The sequence below is a fragment of the Mangifera indica genome, chromosome 1, assembly GCF_011075055.1.
Source record: "Mangifera indica cultivar Alphonso chromosome 1, CATAS_Mindica_2.1, whole genome shotgun sequence".
Classification (NCBI taxonomy): Eukaryota; Viridiplantae; Streptophyta; class Magnoliopsida; order Sapindales; family Anacardiaceae; genus Mangifera; species Mangifera indica.
Window position 1 is genome coordinate 25846319 of NC_058137.1, and position 25000 is coordinate 25871318.

Here is a 25000-nt window from a genome sequence, read left to right on the forward strand (position 1 = left end):
ATGGAGTGCTACTTATAGGCTATTGTGATATTAGAGTCATTCTTTGTGTCTTTTTGAGTAATAGTAAACCAAATTTTAGTGATAACACTAAATCCTATAAGAAAGGGTGAATGAAATACTTCAAAGCAAATCTTATATCAATAAAATATAATAGAGATGTTAAGTTCGTAAGTGCATTTTACATTTTTTGGATATACTAAAATAAGACTGATTAAATTATCTGTGAGTTTTTTACTAAGATGTATTCTAGGTAACAAATTTCAAAAATCAAATCATGATAGATACTTTATCCAAAGTAAATAGTATATTGATAGTGGATTAAAATAAGATATTGGAGTAAAGATATTACAAATGATACCCTTCATGAAAAGTATTTTCTTGGGTTCTTCCACATAGAAAACGATGAACATGCTAAGTAATTGTTACAAATTACATCAAGAAAAAACAAGGGTATTTTGTTTCTCTTAATTTCTCTCTTTCTTTATCTCCCTTGTTTCAATTAATTTCCTGTTGAATTATATGCTCTATTTTGGTACAGGGTATGTTGACAGCAATGACAGGTTAAAGCTGTGGTCTCTACTCTAGAGCTTAGCTGGGACACTGTTTTTTATTTCATGCATAATGCAGAAGCTAAAGTAAAATGAAGTTTCATTATAATATTACAAAGTGTCGTACTTAGATTAGTTTAGATAAGACTCATAGAAAATGTTGCCTTTGGATCATGAGTGTCATAATCAATTATGACTTGACTAAAAATCACTCTTTTCTTTGCTCCAAAATCTTCATGTTAAACACGTGTTTTTAATGTTTATAATGTCAAACAATGCATACTGTTAACCAAAATTAGTGTCCATGATTCCTAAAAGATACTCGAAAAGAAAGAAAAATTCATGAGACAAAATTTTCCATACATACAATTGTTATGCAATCTTTTATAAATAGAAAATGTACACCTTTCATTATGGAGTTGTGGTCGTCTATCATAGATTAAAGTTTGTTTGGGCATGTCATCTTCTAAGGCTTAAAGTAGAGTTTGATTGTAAGAAGGTGATTGACACCATTTTTAGTAGGTCAAAGGACTATTTCTTACCCAAGGTTTAGTGAAAGGATAGATTCCCACCCATTAATTTTTAAAAACTCAAATACCTACCCATCAATTAAAATTCACTATTAAAATTAAAGGCAAAATAGTTATTTAGTTAAAAAGATTAAAAAACTAAAAAATAATCACATGTTGCCCCCTCTAGGTTTAAAAACTAATATTTCCACCCACCCAAGGTTTGAAAATTCGCCATTCTCCCTAGGGTTTGGAACTTTTTTCCAGTTTTTTCTGGCGAGCTTCTTTGTCGACATTTCCGTTCCTATCAATCTCTTCCTCCCAACACTCTTTCCCTTACTGACGCTCCCTTTCCCTCCAAACGTGGGGGAGACAAATCACTCTACGAAAGAGACATTGGGGAGACAAATTGTGCAATGAAAGAGACACCAGGGAGACAAATTGATCAATGTCTCTAGGGAGACAAATAGTGCGATGACGACATCGAGGAGATGCTTCTACTCGTGGTTGAGATCCATTGGCCTTCTTCTTTGGCTTCCGACGGAAGATTAATGGGGAAGGCCGACTGTACTCACCAGAAGAAACTAAAAAAAAATCCCAAGCCCTATGGGGGAATGATGAATTTTCAAACTTGGGTGGGGGGAAATGTTAGTTTTTAAACCTAGGGGGGCCAAATGTGATGATTTTTTAGTTTTTAAAATATTTTTAGCTAAATAACCATTTTACCCTTAATATCAACAATAAATTTTAACTTATGGGTGAGTATTTGGGTTTTGAAAGTTAATGTAGGGTTGGATTCGAACTAAGTCGAGCTTAAGCTCTACTCGGTTCACATATAGTTGAGCTCAAGCTTGACGAGCTCATGAAAGCAAAGCTTGAACTCAGTTCGAATTCAATTCAGCTTGTTCTTTGTTATTAAAACAACATCGTTTTAATACATATTGGTTAAAATGACGTCGTTTTGTATCAAAATTTTTAATTAAAAAATCAGATGAGTAGCTCAAGCTCGAGCTTGGCTAGGGTTGGCTGGTTTTGGGCTCATCTGAGTTAAGTTTGAGTTCAAATTGGCTCAATTCGAATCCAACCCTAAGTTAATGGGTGGAAATCTGTCTTTTCACTAAACATTGGGTGGGAAATTGTCCTTTGACCTTTTTAGTAAGGACTTTATTATTGGTCATAATGCCAGCACTACTACTAACATACCGGGTATGTTTTTTTTGAATTGGCATATAAACACTCTTCATTCTACCTCGAGAAGCAAATTGTGCTACTGATTGAATTGTAAGAAAAAGTCTTAGTTTTACATAACTCCTTTTTATATTTTTTGGAGCTCTTCCTAAATTTTAAGAGATCCTAGAATGTGATTTTAGGGGAGCTTTAACTCCCAATTGATTTATTTATTTATTTATATTTTTGGGCTCAGTCTCCTGTTTTACCCAAAAAAAAGAAAATGATTATAGTTGTTGATGCGATTTTTATTATCAATTAATGCATATAATTTAAAGTTTTATATAGTAGATATATTTGTTTATACGTATATCTTATATTATTTGAGATGTTAAGATAAAACTAATCAAATAGTTTGTAAACTAATAAGATGAGTTTTGAATGGTAAATCCGAAAAACCAAACCATAATAAATTGTTTATTCAAAATAAATTATACATTAACAGTAATTGACTAAAGATATTACAAATAATGTCCTTAATAAGAATAAATAGAAATAAACAAGGAGATAAATAAGTTACAAGATTATTTTCCGTGGTTTAACTTAATATCTATATTTATGGTATTGACACTACTATAAGAATTTTATAATGTATGCAGAGTGTAATGCTTGACGTGGTTACGTTATTGACTCTTCTTCCTCTCTTTCTCCTCCCCAGTTTATACACTGGATTTTGGTTGGAAAAAGTACATTTAATATATTTTCGTAGGAGCTGACACAAACAAGAATAACTCTGTGCGCAAATTAAAGATGCCAGTGGTCACTGGTGATTTGCACGGAGCATCAGCAAGATGCTGGAAGAAAATTTTGGATGTGGAGGAGGCCAAAGCTCAAGCCTGTTTTCACTTCCAAAGGTTATCATCAAGGAAGCACGGAAACACACTCCAAGGGGTGCATTTTGCCGATTTTGAAATGCCCTAAAACTGGTACAAGACATTTCGGAGCCATTTTGGAAATTTTAAAAAGATGCAAAATACATTTTCAGTACCTGAAACGCGTTTCTTTGTAGAAATCCATTGCATTTCCACTTCTGTAAACATTTCAAACCACATCTCTCATACTAGTTTTGTCTTCTCAATGTTCCGACATCTGAACCTCCTCTCCTCTCCGACGAAACTCATCTCTCCTCCTTCGTTTTGTCCTTCTTCCCACTAGTTGTTGCCTCCTTCCAACTATTTGTTTCATCCTTCCAATTATTAGTTCCCCTCCGGGTATCTGTTTCACCAGTCTTCTCTCCCTCTTTCTTATTTTTCATTCGTTCTCTGCCGAAATGGATCCAAAGCCTGGGAAACATTGAACACCTTTACAGTACCTGATTATGTGTCCTAGTGATAAGCTACATTGCCTAAATTTATTCACCTGTGTTTTAAGAAAAATGAATTACAAAGAGAGAAGTAAATAACATGGTTGTTAATTGTTGGGTTTTGGGGAGCTTTCATTTTTTTTCTTTTTTGATCAGAGGCATTGGTTATAATTTATATTTGCCGGCTCTAAGGTTTACAAGGGTAGAAACAGTTTCATTAAGCTATAATGCATATTTTACATAGAGACTTTAGTTTATACAGGTCCAACTAGTTCATATTTACAGGCTTACAGTAGTAAAAGCTTAGTTTCATTGAACATTTCTTTATGCACACTTTTAAATAATTTACAAGATAAAAAAATAAAAGGAAAAAATAATTAAAGTAAATTGTTCTTATATTATATAAAAATATTTGTATATTTTTAAAGGTTATACATTTTTAATAAAATTTTGGTATTTATAATAAAATTCTCATATTTTTCATATTTACACGTTTTTCTATATTTTCGTTTCCTATATTTTTTAATAAAGACGTTTCAATGTTTCCGTTTCAATGTTTCACCGTTTCCACGTTCCATTTCCGTGCTACTTAGGTTATCACCAGTGTTTTCTACTAGGCCATTACTTTGGTTTCTGTCATGTTTGCTGGCCACCTAGGACAACTTGAACTTGCCGGAGCCACTCTTGCGAACTCCTGGGCCACTGTAACGGGCTTCTCTCTCATGGTATGCACCAATATGAAGAAAATAATATGAAATGTTTCATCATTATATGATTGAGTTTTCTGTGAATTGGGTTCTTTCTTTGTTATTGTTTTAGGGAGGATTAAGTGGAGCCCTGAAAACCGTTTGCGGTCAAGGATTCGGTGCTAGACAGTACAGCTTGCTGGGAATATATTTACTGTCATCTTGCATTATATCTTTTTTCTTTTCAATTGCAGTGTCCATTCTGTGGTTCTATACTGAACCTATTCTCGTTTTCCTTAATCAAGATTCCGATATTTCAAAACAAGCAGCTCTCTATGTGGGATATCTCATTCCTGGGCTGTTTGCATATGGCTTTTTTCAGAATATTTTAAAGTTTGTTCAAACGCTATCCATTGTGAAGCCATTGGTGTTGTTCTCAGCTGTTCCACTTGGCTTTCATTTTAGTATTGCATGTGCTTTTATTCGTTGGACACCCCTTTTTCAAGGGAGCTTCATTGGCGGCTTCAGTTTCACTATGGATTTCCACCATTTTGTTGGCAATGTATGTCCTCTGTGCAAAGAAATTTGAACGTACATGGGAAGGATTTTCTTTTGAATCACTCAGTTACATCTTCATAAACTTAAAATTAGCCTTACCTTCTGCAGCAATGGTATGGTAAGTCTGCTCAAATTTTCATTCTTCCACTTGGAATGGGCTTAGAATCTCACAGCAATTAAATCATATAAAACCTTCACTCAATTATGATCTTCATATTTACCTTCTCAGATTGGAGTTCTGGGGTTTTGAGATTCTTGTGTTCTTAGCTGGATTGATGCCAAACTCTGAACAAACAACATCATTGATAGCAATATGGTAAAGCATTCTTTTGTGCTTCTGATTATTTATCCTTGATGAACATTTTAACAGATAGGTGTTGTTTTGTTTTTCATATGGCTTTATTAATCTTCAGTATGAATACAGAAGATATTGCCTACATGATTACTTATGGCCTGAGTGCTACTGCAAGGTCAGTAAAAATTCTTCAGTTTGTTGGTTTCCATCAACAGAAATTTATAGAAAGAAAGTTTGTGTCTGTGTGATGCAGCACAAGGGTGTCAAATGAGTTGGGAGCAGGAAATATCGATAGAGACAGGAATGCGATGGCTGTGACTCTCAAGCTTTCAATTTTCGTTTCTCTAATAGTAATACTTCTTCTAGCTTTGGCCATAACATTTGGGCTAGCTTCATCACTGACATCCCTGAAATGATAGAGCAATTTGCTTCTTTGACACCCTTGCTTGCAATCTCAATCATGTTAGACTCTGTGCAAGGTGTCTTATAAGGTTTGTCTCACTCATTTTTTCTACACTATACCTGCAAATCATAATCTGTATTTCTCCTCCTTGTGTGTCAAAATTTTCTAAGTTTTATGGTGCAGGAGTGGCAAGAGGATGCTGTTGGCTACACTTGGCTGTGTGTGCTAATTTAGCAACGTTCTATTTCATTGGGATGCCAATTGTAGGAATTCTTGGATTTCAGTTGAAGCTTCATGCTAAGGTGAGCGATCGATCGATGCAACAATTAAAGTGTGTGTTCTTCGCAGATACTTGACTCCTTCGGCTATTTATGTTGTGTGTCTGGTGCATTATGCAGGGCTTGTGGATTGGATTAATCTGTGGTCTTACTACCCAAGCAAGCACCCTTCTATTAATAGCACTCTGGCTAAACTGGACTAATATAGGCAGATCCCTGTGATTAGAGAAAATGAAATCCTAAATATTGTTAATACAAAAGGATCTGTGGGGAGTTGAAAAGATGACCAATTTATGTCCAGGGGAACTTGATATGTTGGGCTGAAACTGAAAGCCATATGTAAAACGAGCGGGAACAAGATACATCATACAGCTGCTTGCTCTTGTAAATTTGAAATCTTGATCAAGTAAGCCTAGTATGAATTGAGCCAACCCCAAACTTAGCTAAGCTTGGCTCAAATCAAATCTACTTCTACCTGAACTTATCAAATTATTTGCTTTTAGTATGAGCATTCATGAACTTTTCAGATGATCCTAACTCTGTGTAATATCCCTGATCTAATAACTCGGCCCACTGTTAAGATAATGTCCATTCTGGAACACAATCCATTATAGTTTTTGCTTCTGGGCTTTGCAAACCAAAACGCGTCTTAACAGTTTAGGAAGCTTACAGACTATTTACCAGTCAAATTCTCTCAACCCTAATCGATGTGGGATACATAGACAGAGTACAAACAGAGCTAGCATCTCTCCTGTGTTTTTTTGATGTGAGATTTGCCTAAGGGTATTACATACACTCCTCTTACAAGACTTAATGTCCTTACTGAGGTTTGCCCCACCATCGTTCAAGGGGTCACACAAAACCCTTCTGATATCATTTGTAACATCCCTGGTCTAATACCCTAACCTATTGTTAAGATATTGTCCACTTTGAACACACAGTCCATCATGGTTTTTACTTTTGAACTTTGTAACCTAAAACACGTCTTAACAGTTTAAGGAGTTCACAGATTATTTAACTAGTCAAATTCTCCCACCTTTAACCGATATGAGATATATAGACAGAGTACAGACAAACCCGACATCTCTCCCATACTTTGCCGATGTGAGATTTGCCTAAGGGTATTACACTCTGGCTCATATCTATATAATTCTAAGCTAAACTGAATTGAAATAAAATTTTACATCTTGTCCTCTGAAGATATTCAACTACTTTCTCATCAAATAAAATTTGGGGTTTCTTAATCTGATCTATTGACATGAATGTCCAATTTAGTCCAATTTTGCCGAATTGTAATCAGCAAGAGAGTGATGGCTTGGGTGGAGAGCCCACAGATTAACCCAATCCACAATCCCTGTACCATCAAAATAAACCATTAGAGGATGAATATGACTACAGAAATTATGAAGTGGAGCTTCACCATTGTCACACCTTTGCATAGAGTTTTAACTTGAATGCAAGTACCAGCGCAATTGGCATGCCAACGACATAGAATGTCCCTAAGTTACCCCACACGGCCAAGTACTGCCACCCGCATCCTCTCGCCACTCCTGCATAGGAATCTTGTCAGTGTTACTTCAACAATCGAAATACTTGCATGTACGTATAGAAGGTATGAAATCTGATGATGAGAACCTGATAATATGCCTTGCATAGCGTCTAAAGTTATCGATATTATGAGAAAGGGCGTCAAAGCGGTAAACCCCTTGATAATCATGGAGCTGTTGCTGAAGAAGTTAGCCCAAATGTTATGACCAAAGGCCAGGCCAAGATCAAATATAAGAGCAAGGATGATAGAAAGCTTCAGAGTCACAATCATGGCATTTTTAGCTCGATTGGTATTTCCTGCGCCCAACTCATTTGACACCCTCGTGCTGTCATAAGTTAAATGTGAGCTTTCTCTAATCAAATTTCTGAAACAAACCGCGGAATGAAACCAGAGAACTCATATGCAGTTGTTCTAAGTTCAAACCTTGCAGCCGCACTGAGACCATAGGTAATGTTGTAGGCTATAGCTTCTGTGTTCACACTGAAGAATATAAAAGCCATTGAGAAACAAAACACATTGAAGGGATACTAAATAATCAGTTTAAGATAAAATATGACAAAGGGATAAAAATGTATAGAAAATTGAAGCATACCACATTGCAATCAATGAAGTTGTTACTTCTGAGTTTGGCATCAATCCAGCTAAGATCACCAGAATCTCAAAAGCCCAATATTCCAGGCTGGAAAAGTATAGAATGTTTAGTTGATTCTTCAAAATGAACTTAAATGAGATAGAACAAGTGGTGTTGTGAGTCTAATAGGACTTGAATCAAGGAGAAGAATAATGGCAAAAGAAGATTTGGGCATACTTACCATACCATTCCTGCAGAAGGCAGAGCAAGTTTTAAGTTTGCAAGGATGGAACTGAATGATTCAAGAGAAAATCCTTTCCATGTATGTTCAAACGTCTTCGCACGAAGGACATAAATCACCAAGAACAGCATCGATATCCATAATGAAACTGAAGCTGCTAATGCAGCACCCTTGAAACCTAGGGATGTACAGTGAACAAACGCATATGCAATCCCAAAATGAATGCCCATTTGTACAGCTGAACACACAACCAATGGCAGGACAATGGATTGTGTCTGAAGAAACCTTAAAATGTTTTGTAAAAAACCATAAGCAAACAGACCAGGAATAAGATACTTCACATAAAGAGCTGCCTGTTTTGCAATTGCAGAATTTTGATGAAGTAAAATAAGAAGAGGTTCAGTATAGAACCAGACAATGGATACAATCACTGAGAAGAAGAATGATATGATGCAAGATGATTGTAGATATATTCCCAACATTCGATACAATCCAGCACCAAATCCTTGACCACAAAGTGTTTCAAGTGATCCACTTAACCCAATCTACAATAAGAAGAGAAGACAATAAATCTACAAAGGTATATGATGCCACCAAAAAGAAAAAGAAAAAAGTCAAAAGAAAGCAATTATTCTATGATTCGAATGGATTGGTCTGACCCCCTTGGCTGAATCTCATCTACTATTTTGTATACTAAGATGTAACTAATTAAATAGTTTATGATTGTATTAAACTGCCAAGATGTTTTTTGAATTATTTACCATTAAAGCGAAGCCAGTGACGACCGCCCAAGCATTGGCAAGGGTGGCTCCGGCGAGCTCAAGATCGCCAAGGTGACCGGCAAACATGACAGAAACCAAAGGAATTGCGTAATAGAAAACATTGCTTAGAATCATAGGCAGGGAAAAGAGAGCTTGATTTTTAGCTTCTTCCACGTCCAAAACTTTCTTCCACCAACTTCCGCTGCTGGTTTCTTCCACATCTTGACGACCGGCAGCGTCTAACAATGGTGTTGATCCACTTCCATCATTTATACCTGTGCTTGATATCATTCTTATCTTGAAGGGTATTCAACAAACAAGAAGCAAAATAAAACGAAGTCAACATTAATGAACGAGAAACATTTATATTAATATGTAAAAATAATCTGACAACTGCCATATCTTTGATACTATTACTTTAACATTTAATTCTAACACAATATAATTAAGTGATATAAATATGAACATCTTATTGCAGCAAAGTGTTTAATAAGCGGACCATAGCTGTCGGATCTGTCAGGCATAATATTGCTAATTAAGCTTCATTTTAATATTATATTTGTGACGCTGAGGGACATCTGCCTTTCATGCACTTAGAAATTGAATGACTGTTAGTTGCAGTGTTGGTTAGCAAGACGTACGACATTGGTGGAAGCCCAGGTGCTCATCAACCCTTGGCTCTACCTCAGATTCATCATGTTCAATGTATATAGACCAGAACTTTCTGTATCCATAACATCCTTGAGGTTGAAGAAGCTGAATGCTATGTGAAACCTCATAAATCAAATAAACTAAGCAACACAAAACCGAGTAAAAAGAACACAAGGATTCAAGTTGAAAACTCAAAATGGGAAAAACCATGGGTTAAAAATGGAGAAATTATTAACATTGAAGTTTCGGTATAAGGAGAACGAGAGATTGAAAGGTCTTTCTAAAATCAACTATGGACTATTTAAAACCCTAGTCTCTTTCTCAAGCCTCCCAAAAATTACGTAAAACTTGTGGCCTAAATGGGAACGAAATTGTTCATCTGCTACTTTTGCAAGAAAATTGAGCATATTGAAACAAACTATTGGAGAAAAGAAAACAAACAAACAAACTTCGCTAATTAAAGAAAAAGAAGATGAAGGTGACTATTTATATAGCAATTACAATACAGTGCATGATACAACAAGTCCCAAGAGATTGAATGCATTAAAATGGTTCTGCAAATCAGGTGATTGAGCTAGGTTACAAGGGTTACCTAACCTATCAAAGAGAACCATCAAGCCACTGTGATAACACTGAGTAAATGATATTCTTATAACGTGAGTTATTCATTGAAGGTTGAGGGTCAATGTCTTTATGACATGAATCAATATCTACTTGTTGTAAGTTGACATCTTAATAGCATGAGTTATGTTTTGTATGCCCTTGATTAATGTTATCAAGGCTTAAGTTATGATTTGCATGTTATTAGTTGAAGTCATCATGGCTTAAATTATGTGTTACACATAAATAATTGACGTCGTTAAAATGCAAGTTACATTTTATATGTTATTCATTGATGTCATTCATATATGAGTTATGTTCTGCATGTTAGTAGTCAATATCACCTTGATGTGAGTTGTAGTTTACACATCATATGCCAACGTAATCATGTAATATATTCATGACATGAGATCGTTTGTATGCTTGAAAGAATTCTAAATCCTTGGCTTGGTGGCACCTTACTATTGTCTTTATTAGTAGAGACAAGAGGTAGTCATGTGAGAGGCTCGAGACCTTGAAACAACCGTTGGTTAGAAGGAGATCAAAGTCATTAATGATGCTATTAGGAAAGTGTTATATAATCATTAGATCACAATAGTGATAACATTGGTCAAACTTCCAATAACATTATTTAGTCATGTCTCTCTATCAAGTGCTACTGGCTACTGTCCAACTATTGGGGCAAATTTGTTTTTGAAAATAGTATCAAATTGTCTCGAGGAAGAGATAATAAGATTACTTTTGGTTTTAGTAACCTAAGTTGATGGAAATTGAGTTTGTTTTTGTTGGGAAAAGAAGAGATTTTCAGAGGCATTCCTTCTAGCGTCAAATTCTTGCTGCAAAAAATAACATCAACGGTAAATACATCAAATTATGAGGCGCAATTCAATGTAGCAATCGTAACCAGTAAAAATGATGATAAACAAAATGCATATTTTAAAGTGATTCAAAAGCAAAGAAAAAATTAATCACTTAAATACCAAAACATAATATTATAGATGAATTTCAAATGTACAAATAAATGTTTATAATAAAATATGAAATGGTAATAAAACTCTTCAATTTACGTAAACTTTTATTAAACATTTATTTTAATCGAAATCTAAATTTCCATTTTTATCATCGAAGATCACATCTATTTTCTCATCATCAAATTTTTCATCCCCAATTCATCCCCTTTTTCGTCAAACCATTCATCTTTTAGGGGTAAGTGTGGAAAAAAAAAGAGATTTTAATTATTTTTGCTGCGGCTTAAATATCACAAGGAGTGTAAAGAAAAGTTAAAAAACACGTTTTTATAACTTCTTTTTTTATTTCTTTTAAAGCGTAATAAAAATGTGCTTAAGTTATGTTTTTTGACTTTCGTTCGTCTTGCATATCCAAAAGTGATGAATCTATTGTCAAGAGCTTCTCATTTAAGCGTGTTTAAAGTGCGCTTTTAACAACTATAGTAGCAGGTCAGAACTTGATTTCAATTTTCAATATAACTTCCACTTGAAATTTACCACCGACTATGCACCGGAAAGCTGAGGCAGAATAATATTGGTTTACCTTGAAATTTTAAACGCATAAACGTATTGCCAATAATTGTTTCCCAGTTAAAAGATAGCTATCAGCTGAGCTAATGAGGCATTTATGGGTCGATTTAAACAAATCTAGTAAACAGTTCAGCATGATCATTAAACAAATCTTCTAAAACAAAACACATCTCATATGTAAAAGACCGCCTATAAAAAGCTTCCAATCGGAGAAAGCAAAGGTCTCCAATGGAAGCCATGCATTCCAAGTTAGCTCCAGGACCAGAAAATGTACCCATATAGAGCAAAAAATTCATTCAAGATGTCACATGTGGTTGCGTCGACTTTTAATGGATTGCTGTTGGACAATTTCTCGACCCATCTCTTGTAACAAATCATGCATTACTACTTTATTGTTTGTAATGGTTATTAAATGTTTATCTACAAGGGCATTGATCCCCCATCTCCAGTGGGAAATTATTCCGGGCCTTCAGAGTTCTTTCTACCAGATCTAAGTCTACACCATTCAGTAAGGACGAAATATCTAAAAATATCTTTTTCTCTTCATCTTGTAATCGATCATAACGAACTTCTAATATTTCTGAGAAATCTGCATTAGGAATTCTCTCAAGTATACCAAGTGTACTTTCCCAATCTTGTGGCCTCTTTCCAGAGAGAAAGGAAGCCAAAATTTTAAGAAATAATGGAGCACCTATAGCATACACTATTACCCTTGTTGACAGCTCGGAATAACGTTCTCCAGGATTGTGATCTCCCAAGGCGTACGAATTGAAAAGCATAAGAGCTTCAGCATGCAATAGTCCCTCCACCTTGTAAGGTTTGTCCACTCTACATTCTGTCAGCACTTGTTCTTCTCTAGTTATTATAACAATTCGACTTCCTGGACCAAACCAACCAAGACCTCCGATTAAAAATTCTATTTGACCAGATTGTGCCACATTATCAAAAACCATGAGAACCTTCTTGCTGCCAGACTTTTCCTTCATCGAGGGTAATTCATCAACTGGTGAATTTCTGTCTACAAATGTGATTGCTGACAGAATTTCTTGGTTTGATCCAATACTTAAGAGAGATTCCAATTTTTCATAATGTCATTTCATACCAACTACGTCCTTATCTGTAACTAGTGACAGATAATTAAGTTTTTCATTAATGTCGCTCACAGTCTGCTGTACAAGTACGGCTTCATGCCTGTCAAATACCAAAGGTGAACGTGTACAGATAAGATAAACGTATATATTTATGTATAAAAATATATATATATACGAATAATTTTATTGTTGAAGAAATCTAGATTACAGACTAAACAAGCAATGAAATTAGATATCCCACCCACAAGATGTCAATATAACAAGTTCCCACAATTGAAGTGGAAAAATGATATTGCTTTCATTTTCCGTAAAACAGTTGGTAAAATTAAATAAGTTTTTACGGTGCACATTGAAAAAACAAAAACACCCTTCATAATCTTTAATATTTATTAAAAATAAATAATATTTTACCCCTAAATTTTATTACAATATTGTCACTCCTATTTTATAAAAATATAATTTTGAAACTTCGAATAATTGTTAATGACGGAATCATATCGAATCAATACAATTTCAATTGAAATAGAACCGTAACAGTACGATTCTGCTTAGAATTACATTAGAATCTACTGTAATTCTAGTTTGACATAGTGTGATTTTAACAAAATCGTATTATTTAAATGTGATTTTAATGTAATTTTAACCCTAATTTCGGTTATAATTAGTGTGTTTATAAATTTGAGATTGGTTGAAGTTAAGGTTGGGGTTTTAATTTTTTTTGAAATTGAAGATAAAGGTGTATACCATAAATATTAAAGTTGGTAGAAGAAAAAGTAATTTGTCTGAGACTAAGGAAAACATCATACTTCTCCTCAAGGGATTCAAGAAGAAGAAGATGAAGCCACCGTTCGTACCGGTAGTGATAAAAGACAAGTTGCTGACTTTATCGGCTCTTCACCTCTCTATTTATAACCAGGCCATGCCTGTGAACTTATCAGGATCACCGACGCGTATCATTAGTATCACTCCTTACCAACTTACACTTAGTTCTATATATTTGCATCTTTCTTAAGTTTCAAAGACGTGTAGGTTTTCTTATTAATTTTTATTTAAGGTGGTATATGACTGGAAATAGAACCAGCTACCTGTGAGCAGCTGGTGAAGAAAGGGATATATATGTATATATTTACAGCACATGCAGACCAATGTTGAAGTGTTAGAGTTATATTACATATATATATATATATATATATATAGGCACGCCAATGTTGAATTCTTCGAGCTATGATAACAAGTTATCGTTTACAAATATAAAATGCCGTCCATCATTGCCCAAAATCTCAATCTGATGTTTCGACAAAGAAGTGAACTCCACTGGTTTGAAACTGATAATATCAACTTAGCTGTAAGAAAATGGATAAGTGTATTGAAATGCAAGTTGAACCAATACAAGTTGAGCTGATTTTTATTGCTGATTAACCACAAGGGTCATTTAAAGAACAATAGGGGGAGGCAAAATGTGCAAACGAAGAACCAACAACCTTCTGATTCTTATTTTACGGTCACATTAGATTAGGCTGCGAAAGAACAGCTGCGTTGTCAATGACTCAATGTCTCCACATGCTCTATCACCTAAGTTTATGTTTTTCTTGGTCACAATCTGTTGTGTCTCAATCCAATCTAGAGTCAAAGTACCGTGCTCTCATGTTATTGCTAATATTTGATGGTTTTGTTATCTTCCGTGTGAACTTAACAATCCCCTGCACTTGTCTCCATTGACGTGATGTTCCGTGACAATCAATTTGCTCTCCACATAGCCACAAATCTTGTTGTCCATGTTCATACTCGACATAATGACATCTATCTATATTTCAATCGTGAGTAAGTTGCCCGTGAAGCTCTCCATCTTCACTATGTCTTTACAGCCTCTCAACTTACATATATTTTCACCAAGAGGCTTTCTCGTGATTACTTTCATTCAGTATGCTTCCAATTGCAGCTATATAAACTTCCACCTCAAATTCGGGGAAGTGTTAAATAAATATATGTTTTTATTTATTGATTATAAGTATTTAAATGTTTCCTTTATTTGATTATAATCAATTTATTCCTCTTTTTAAGGACCAGGATTTCTGTAAATCATACAAATCTTTATTAATGAAAATATATGTTGATTAACAATTCTTTCATAATTCCATAAAGATACCTTTCATATAGGAAAATCATCTTTCTCAATCCAAAGTGTCAATGAGATTCAAAAGCAGAAGGATTACCGTTAGGAGATTATGTTACTTACCTGCAAAGTGTTCCCAGCTAGGATTATGCTTGGCTACCACCTCAATAACTTGATCCTACCATATAGATTCTTAGACCACAAATATCGAAAATCAAAATTTTGCAATCTACATCCTGAGTTCTATCTGTAACAATGGGTCAATCAGACACTCCTTGAAGTCTTGGCAACCCATGCCCATGTTGGACATAAAAGAGTGTTTCTATCTATGCACAATCATAAATATTCAAGATAGAAACCATAAAATTTATTATTGTAGAATACAAACACTAACCTCCCACCATTGCTAGATGATTTGTTGCAGAATATACCACTTGAACGTGCTTGTATGTTGTGTCTTTTAGGTGATTTTATTTTTTAGAATATGGTGTATGTATACTTTTCTTTTAAAATCATTCACCTAGGGACCTTGAAGATGGCTTAATATATATTATATTATAAAGGATGTAAACTGAAGAATATGAAGGGGAAGCAGTTATAGACCACTCAACCATCAGTTGCTTTAAGCAATTACCAAAATGATAGGGGCAATTACAAAAATGAAGGGAAAATGACATTCTCCCACTTGATTCGTAATCCAAAATTCACATATTGAAGTAAATAAATAAAATACATAAATCATGACAATAAGTCCTCTAAGAACTAGTATTATCTTTCATGTATCACGATGCATCTATTTTTTTTATAACTTAATGAATAAACTTTATGTTTATTCCAAGTTCAAAATTGATTGTTATTCTCAACAAAATTGTGCACATGAAAATGGGAAAATAAATCAACTAAATATTGAATAAAAATTTTATTATTCATAAAATGTATATACATCAATCATATGATGGAACCAACTCCTATCACAATTACAACATGAGATCACCTCTTATTCGCTCTGCATGATCTTTAAAACTTTTTGATGACATGCCTTTTGTCAAAGGATCAACAATCATCAATTCAGTGCTGATGTGTTTAATGACCACTTTATTCTTTTTTACACGTTCTTTAATGGCTAAATACTTGATGTCGATATGCTTACTTCGACTATTACTTTTATTATTTTTACCTAAGAAAAAAAATAGTTGAATTGTCACAATAGATCTTTATTGGTTTGGAAATAGAATCAACAATCCTAAGCCAAGATATGAACCTTTTTAACCATGCACCATTTGTTGTAGCCTCAAAATAAGAAACAAACTCAGCCTCTATGGTAGATGTAACAATCAATGACTGTTTGACACTTTTTCAAGATATAATTGTACCAAAAAACAAAAAAATGTATCCAGATGTTAATTTTCTTAAATCAACACAGCCAACAAAATCCAAATCAGAGTAACCAACTACTTCTAAATTATCAATCCATATACATATAAGCATGCACTCTTTGGTCCCTTCAAGGTACTGCATCACTTTCTTTGCAGTTCTTTAGTGGTTTATACCTGGGTTACTCTGATATCTCCCTAACATCTCAACTGCAAATGCAATGTCAGGTGTTGTGTAAACCTGAGTATATATAAGGCTTCCAACAACTGAAGTACAAAGAATGTTTTGCATTTGCTTCTTTTCAAGTTCATTTTTAGGGCATTGGTTCAAATTGAATCTATCACCATTCACAATTGGTGCTATACTCAGTGAACAATCTTTTATCTGAAATCTCTCTAAAACTTTGTTTGATATAGGTTTTTTAAGATAGATCTAGAATACCTTGAGGTCTATTTCTGTGGATCTTACGACCAATAACATAAGACGTCTCACCTATATCCTCTATATCAAAATTTTTAGAGAAAAATTGTTTCACCTTATAAAACAACTCTTTATCATTGGTTGTAAGTAATATATCATCTACATATAAAATAAGAAAACAAAATTTACTCCAACTAACATTTTGGTATATGCATTGATTCATGATGTTCTCTACGAAATTGAAAGAAGAGATAATCTCATGAAATTTCAAATACCATTGATGGGAGGCTTGTTTCAACCTATATATGAACTTTTTAAGCTTGCGCACCAAATGCTCACCATTTCTAGAGGAGAATACTTCTTGTTGTTTCACATATACCTCTTCCTTTAGATCCCCATTGAGGAATGTCTTTTTCACATCCATTTGATATAGTTGTAAGTCAAAATAGGTCACCAATGTCATAATTATATGGAAAGAATTTTTCTTAGATATAGGAGAAAAAATCTCTATGTAATCGGTTCTTTTCTTTTGAGTGAAACCTTTAGCAATGAGTCTTGTTTTATATCTATCAATGTTACCCAATGAGTCTTTCTTTATTTTAAAGACCTATTTACACCTAATGGCCTTTGTCAACTAGGTAACTTGATAAGATCCCAAACTCTATTACTTTTCATAGATTTCATCTAATCTTTCATGACATCGTACCATAAAGCAGATTTACTACAATCCATTGCTTATAAAAACATGATAAGATCATCTTCGACTCTTAAATTATGGTTAACTTTTAGTAAATACACAATATAATCACTAGAAATTGTTAATTTCCTTACTCTAATTGATCTTCTTAATGTTATATCAACATCTTCATGTGGAGTAGATTGTACAATTAGTGGTTCAACTATATCTAGAAATTGTTAAATAGCTTGATCTACTAGACTGTTATCAACAATTTATGGAACTTTATTAATTGGTTGTTTAATATCCATTTGAACTTGAGGGGTGTTATGAACAACAAACAACCTAGTACTTAAAACGAGTGGTTGAATATCTGAATGATTTTTCTTAGAAACTAAGTCTAGGGATTGATCGCTCTTACTGATCAGGTCATTCTCAAGAAATTTTACATTTTGAGATTCCACAATTTTAATGCTATGTGATGGATAGTAAAATCTATAACCTTTAGACTTTTTCACATATCCAATGAAATACCCACTAATAGTCTTTGGGTCCAATTTCTTCTGATATGGATTATAAACTTTTACTTTGGATAGGGCATCCCTAAACACATATATGGTGCAAACTCGATTTTCAACATTTAAATAATTCAAATGGTGTTTTAGAAACAATTTTGGTTGGACCTCAGTTTAATATATACACTGCTGTTTTAAGAGCTTCAACCCATAATGATTTAGGAAGTTTGAAACTGTTAAACATACTTTGCAACATGTCTAATAAAGTTCGATTTCTTCTTTTTGCTATACCATTTTGATATGGAGAACCAGATATAGTGTATTCAACAATAATCTTATTCTCTTCAAGAAACCTTGCAAATGGACTAGGTGTTTGTCCATCATGAGTGTATCTATCATAATATTCTCTACCTCTGTTTGATCTTACGATTTTAATTTATTTTCCAGATTATTTTTCTACTTTTGCGTTGAAAACCTTAAAGGCATCTAATAGTTCATTTTTGTTATGAAACATGTAAAGATACATGTGTTGTGAATGATCATCAATAAATGAGATGAAATATTTTTTATCATAAACATTTATATCTAGACAACAAATATTTGTATGTATAATTTCTAATATGTCTGAATTCCTTGAGGCACTTTTCTTTGACCTGTTAGTTTACTTGCTTGGTCAGATCAAGGCAAGTGTGGAATTTTGATGACAAATGCACATGGTATTTGACTGAATAAATTAAAGGGATTCCAAAATATGAGATGAGAGCATGACTGTGAGATTTGTTAGCATTATATCAATATCAAAATTTTTTTCCAAACTAAATCCCCAATTATATTCCTTCATTTTGGTTGTGCGAATATGTTCCTGTAGCAACAAATTGTTTTGAGACGGCAAGAATTCCCTTTTGGACAACGGAATGGTATAAAATTGAATTAAAAATGTTAAATGGCTGACCAATAGAGTTAAAAAAGGCGGCTTTAGAATTACACCACCCAAATTGCTGGTCTTGAATTGATCCTACCCAACTTGAACTCCCTTTGCTTCTTTTGCATGGCAATTTTTGTATAGGGCAGAATATTGTAACTTTCATTTAATGAACATTTCAATCTTTTTGTATATTGTATAGAAGATTCAATCCTCAATGACCATGATTGAGAATTTTTTGACCATCTTTCTCTTACTAATACATGAACCATAATCAACTTGTATTCGGAACAATTATTCAAATGCGTGAACAAAAACAAAACCAACTAAAATGGAGGATTTTTTCAAACATGGAGTTGAATATCGAGCACTTTTTCCATTTCTTTTCAAGAAATAATGGAGCACCTTTAGCATACACTATTACCCTTGTTGACAGCTCGGAATAACGTTCCCCGGGATTGTGATCTCCAAAGGCATACGAATTGAAAAGCATAAGAGCTTCAGCATGCAATAATCCCTCAACCTTGTAATTTTGTCCTCTCTACGTTCTGTCAGCACTAGCTCTTCTCTAGTTATTTTAACAATTCGACTTCCTGGACCAAACCAACCAAGACCTCCGATTAAAAATTCAATTTGACCAGATTGTGTCACATAATCAAAAACCATGAGAGCCTTCTTGCCGCCAGACGTTTCCTTCATCGAGGGTAATTCATCAACTGGTGAATTTCTGTCTACAAATGTGATTGCTGACAGAATTTCTTGGTTTGATCCAATACTTAAGATAGATTCCAATTTTTCATAATGTCATTTCACACCAACTACGTCCTTATCTGTAACTAGTGACAGATAATTAAGTTTTCCATTAATGTCGCTCACAGTCTGCTGTACAAGTACGGCTTCATGCCTGTCAAATACCAAAGGTGAACGTGAACAGATAAGATAAACGTATATATTTATGTATAAAAATATATATATATACGAATAATTTTATTGTTGAAGAAATCTAGATTACAGACTAAACAAGCAATGAAATTAGATATCCCACCCACAAGATGTCAATATAACAAGTTCCCACAATTGAAGTGGAAAAATGATATTGCTTTCATTTTCCGTAAAACAGTTGGTAAAATTAAATAAGTTTTTACGGTGCACATTGAAAAAACAAAAACACCCTTCATAATCTTTAATATTTATTAAAAATAAATAATATTTTACCCCTAAATTTTATTACAATATTGTCACTCCTATTTTATAAAAATATAATTTTGAAACTTCGAATAATTGTTAATGACGGAATCATATCGAATCAATACAATTTCAATTGAAATAGAACCGTAACAGTACGATTCTGCTTAGAATTACATTGGAATCTATTGTAATTCTAGTTTGATATGGTGTGATTTTAACAAAATCGTATTATTTAAATGTGATTTTAATGTAATTTTAACCCTAATTTCAGTTATAATTAGTGTGTTTATAAATTTGAGATTGGTTGAAGTTAAGGTTAGGATTTTAATTTTTTTTGAAATTGAAGATAAAGGTGTATACCATAAATATTAAGGGAAATTTAAAAACATAGCCAAAATGCCCTCCCATTAAGCCAAAATGCCCAAAATCACTATTTCCAAGGCAAAATGCCCAAAATCACTGTTCCAAAAAAAAAATGCCTATGACTTTTTTTAAATACCAAAATTACCCTTCTCCTCATATTTATATAACTCTCCCACTCACTATGGGGGTTTTAATAGAATTTTAGATAAATATGGAGGGTTTTTAGATATTTTACACTATAAAAGTATTTTGATATTTATTTATTTATTTAAAACTTTTTCTAAAATGACAAAATTACCCCTCCCTTTATTTATATAACTCTCCTCACTCACTATAGGGTTAAATGTAATTTAGGATAAATATGGGGGTTTTTGGATATTTTACATTATAAAGGCATTTTCATATTTATTTATATATTTTATTACTTTTTCTAAAATGTCAAAAATACCCTTCCCCTCATCTATATAAACCCTCCTCACTCATTTTATTTCCACACACTTCTCATATCACTCAAACATTCACTCTCACTTTCTTTTTTTTTTTCAACATCAATTAGTAGGGATTCGTTCGGACGAAGAAAGTTCGTATTTCTGAATTCAATTCGAAAAAATACTATTCATCAAAAAAAGTATTTATGTCAATCTTATCTTAAAACTTCATTTTATTTGTTAAGTATAGTTTTTATGTCGTAATATGGGGGTTAAATGTAATATTTGACAAGTATGGGGTTAAATGAATTTAGGATAAATATGGGAGGTTTTTAGATATTTTACATTGTAAATGCATTTTCATATTTATTTATATATTTCATTACTTTTTCTAAAATGTCAAAAATACCCTTCCCTTCATCTATATAAACCCTCCTCACTCATTTTATTTTCACACACTTCTCATATCACTCAAACACTCACTCTCATTTTCATTTTTTTTGTTAACATCAATTAGTAGGGATTCGTTCGGACGAAGGAAGTTCGTATTTTTGAATTCGATTCGAAAAAATACTATTCATCAAAAAAAGGTATTTATGTCAATCTTATCCTAAAACTTCATTTTATTTATTAAGTATAGTTTTTATGTCGTAATATGGGGGTTAAATACAATATTTGACAAGTATAGGGGTTAAATGTAATTTAGGATAAATATGAGAGGTTTTTGGATATTTTACATTGTAAAGGCATTTTCATATTTATTTATATATTTCATTACTTTTTCTAAAATGTCAAAAATACCCTTCCCTTCATCTATATAAACCCTCCTCACTCATTTTATTTCCACACACTTCTCATATCACTCAAACACTCACTCTCATTTTCATTTTTTTTGTTAACATCAATTAGTAGGGATTCGTTCGGACGAAGGAAGTTCGTATTTTTAAATTCGACTCGAAAAAATACTATTCATCAAAAAAATATATTTATGCCAATCTTATCCTAAAACTTCATTTTATTTGTTAAGTATAGTTTTTATGTCGTAATATGGGGGTTAAATATAATATTTGACAAGTATGGGGGGTTAAATGTAATTTAGGATAAATATGGGGGGTTTTTGGATATTTTACATTGTTATGGGGATTTTAGATATTTTACAATATATATAGGATTTATATAACATGTTAAAAATATATAGGGATTGCTTTGATACAAGACGACATACAAGGGTGTCAAATGAAATGTTATTAAAATTAGAGCGTATTTTCATATTAAACATTGTAGGCGCATTATAATTAAAATTATAGGTTTTTCCGAGTTTCACCGCTTTAGGATATATCAATGCACATTTTTCTTATTTCTGAAGAATTTTTCGATTGTTGTCATTCTATGGTATTTCAACTTTTAGGATTCAAATTTCAGTTTTGTTTTTTTGAATTTCACCGTTTTAGCATATATCAACTCGTATTTTTCAGATTTTTTTAGAATTGTTCGATTATTACCATTCTAGGGTATTTCAATTTTTAGAATGCGAATTTAAGCTCAGTTTTTTTTTTTAATTTATCGTTTTAGGATATATCCACTAGTATTTTTCAGATTTCTGCAGAAATGATTTATTATTGACATTTTAAAGTAATTCAAAGTATAGAATTTGAATATCTATTTCAAAGTATAGATATTATAAAAACGTTTTAAATAAAACGTTACAAACAGATAGATGCATTTTGATATAAGATAACATACGAAAGTGTTATATAAATTGTTAAATAATTATAAGGGGATAAATAACATATTAGAAAAATATGAGGAGTTTTTTTTAATTATTAATAATTGTACGGCTGATTTACATAGTTATTATTGATTTTTTTTTTATACCTGAATAATTATCTTCAAAAACTTGTCATTGCAGGATTGATATTTAAAATGGAGGGTTATGCATCGGTTCGTTACCAGGGAGAATGGATTGAAGGTCGCAACAACACAATAAAATATGTTGGAGGAGCCAAACAATTGATTAAAATCCCTTATGGAACAACATTCGAGGGATTTATTAAGCTTTTGACGGAGTATTGCAGTATTGATCCAATGAAAAACTACATTCAAGTATCAATGAAGCCAAGAAAAATTGAGCTCGACTGTCCCAACTAGATCCAAAATGATGAAGATGTGCAAGGTCTTCTTGATATGTCCCAATACTTTCAGGAATGTATTCCTGTTTTTGTTACATGTACCCCAATTGAAGGGTAGAAGGAAGAAGATGAAGATGAAGATGAAGATGAAGATGAAGATGAAAAAGAAAGCAGTTGGGTCAAAAAAGAATACGATTTGGAAAAGTTGATTGATTTCAGTAATGACCCATTATATATTGCAAACTCATGGGCTCATGAAGAAAAAGATATAGTTCCCTATTGGGGTGACTTCGATGGAAATGATATGCCCGACATTCCTTCAGACGATGTAGAGCCTGAGTATATGGCATCAGTAACCGAGGGTATGGATAGTTTACGGTTTGAAGATCCTACTTCAGAGGGTGAAAATTACATGCAACCAAGTCCACTGTCGGTGATGTGTGGGGGATCAACTCTATGAATCCTATCCATACATGTTTAGTTGATCAAATCATGCCACATCACAGACAAGCTGGGGCCCGAGCTTTAGGTCAATTAATGAGATCAAAGTTTGTGATGATTGATCGAATTTATCAGCCTAAAGAAATAATTGTAGACATCGCCGACCGATATAAAATTGATATTTCCTACTCACAGGCTTGGCAGGCAAAAAATTGGGCTATCAATTCATTGAGAGGTTCACCGGAGGAATCTTTTATGCTGTTACCAGATTATTGCTACAATTTACAACATACTAATCCGGGCACCGTTACTGCTATTGAAACAGATGATGAGCATCGATTTACAAATTTTTTCATGGCGTTAGGATGTTTCGTTCGTGCGTTTAGTCAATATCTTCGCCCCGTTATTTGCATTGACGCTGCTTTCCTTAAAGGTCGATATCTGGGGCATTTATTTATTGCGGTGGCTCTTGATGGTAATAATCAAATATACCCTATTGGTTTCGGTGTCGACAAAAAAGAAGATCACGACACGTGGTGTTGGTTTCTTATGAGAATTAAAGAATGCATCCCTGACCTCTCTGAGCTTGCAATAATCTCCGATCGACATCATGCTATCTACTCGACAATGGCTGAAGTCTTTCCAGATGTCCACCATGGATGCTGTTGTCATCACCTTCTGTGTAACATTCGGGCAAAGTATAAACGAGACTCAAAGGTATATTGTAAACAAGTAATTAAATTTATAACAGTTTATCATTTTCAAACATTTTGCTTACAATGAGTTTTCATATTTTTTTCCCTCTTACAGGTCGCGGGTGCATATTGGAAAGCCGCTAAATCATACACAGAGTCTGAATTTGGTTCGATGATGTAATCCATTGACTCAATGAACCCCCAAGCTGGAGTTTATCTACGGGATGTCGGCTTTCACCGTTGGAGTAGAGCGTACTTTCTAGGGCATCGATACAATATTATGACCACAAATATTACTGAGTCATTTAATGCCCTTGTCAGACATACCCTAGAATGGCAATCTGAAAGATAAGAGTCTATATCTCATAAAACGGTGAAATTCGAAAAAACAGAATTAAAATTCGAATTCTGAAAGTTGAAATACCCTAGAATGGCAACAATCAAAAAATCCTTTGAAAATCTGAAAAATACGAGTCCATATCTCATAAAACGGTGAAATCTGAAAAAACAGAATTGAAATTCGAATTCTAAAAGTTAAAAAACCCTAGAACGAAAACAATCAAAAAATCCTTCGAAAATCTGAAAAATACGAGTCCATATCTCGTAAAACGGTTAATTCGAAAAAACGAAATTGAAATTCGAATTTTAAAAGTTGAAAAACTCTAGAATGGGAGCAATCAAAAAATCCTTCAGAAATCTGGAAAATACGAGTCCATATCTCGTAAAACGGTTAAATTCGAAAAAATGGAACTGAAATTCCAATTTTAAAAGTTGAAATAACCTAGAATTGCAACAATCGAAAAATCCTTCAGAAATCTGAAAGATAAGAGTCCATATCTCGTAAAACGGTGAAATCCAAAAAAACAGAATTGAAATTCGAATTCTAAAAGTTGAAAAACCCTAGAATGGAAACAATCAAAAAATCCT

The 25000-nt window shown here is 33.3% G+C and overlaps 1 protein-coding gene and 1 pseudogene across 1 annotated transcript; one reads left to right on the top strand and one right to left on the bottom strand.

Moving 5' to 3' along the window:
• Positions 1-3034: 3034 nt before the first annotated feature.
• On the top strand, positions 3035-6029 carry LOC123227730 (annotated as a pseudogene).
• Positions 6030-6855: 826 nt separating this feature from the next.
• On the bottom strand, positions 6856-9278 carry LOC123220989 (protein DETOXIFICATION 18-like). The gene is made up of 7 exons (XM_044643643.1): positions 8930-9278; positions 8169-8713; positions 7949-8035; positions 7780-7836; positions 7443-7681; positions 7239-7357; positions 6856-7161 (listed from the first exon to the last, which is right to left on the bottom strand). Exons 1-7 carry the CDS (start codon positions 9218-9220, stop codon positions 7048-7050), a joined length of 1452 nt encoding a protein of 483 aa, XP_044499578.1. The 5' UTR covers positions 9221-9278; the 3' UTR covers positions 6856-7047.
• Positions 9279-25000: the final 15722 nt, after the last annotated feature.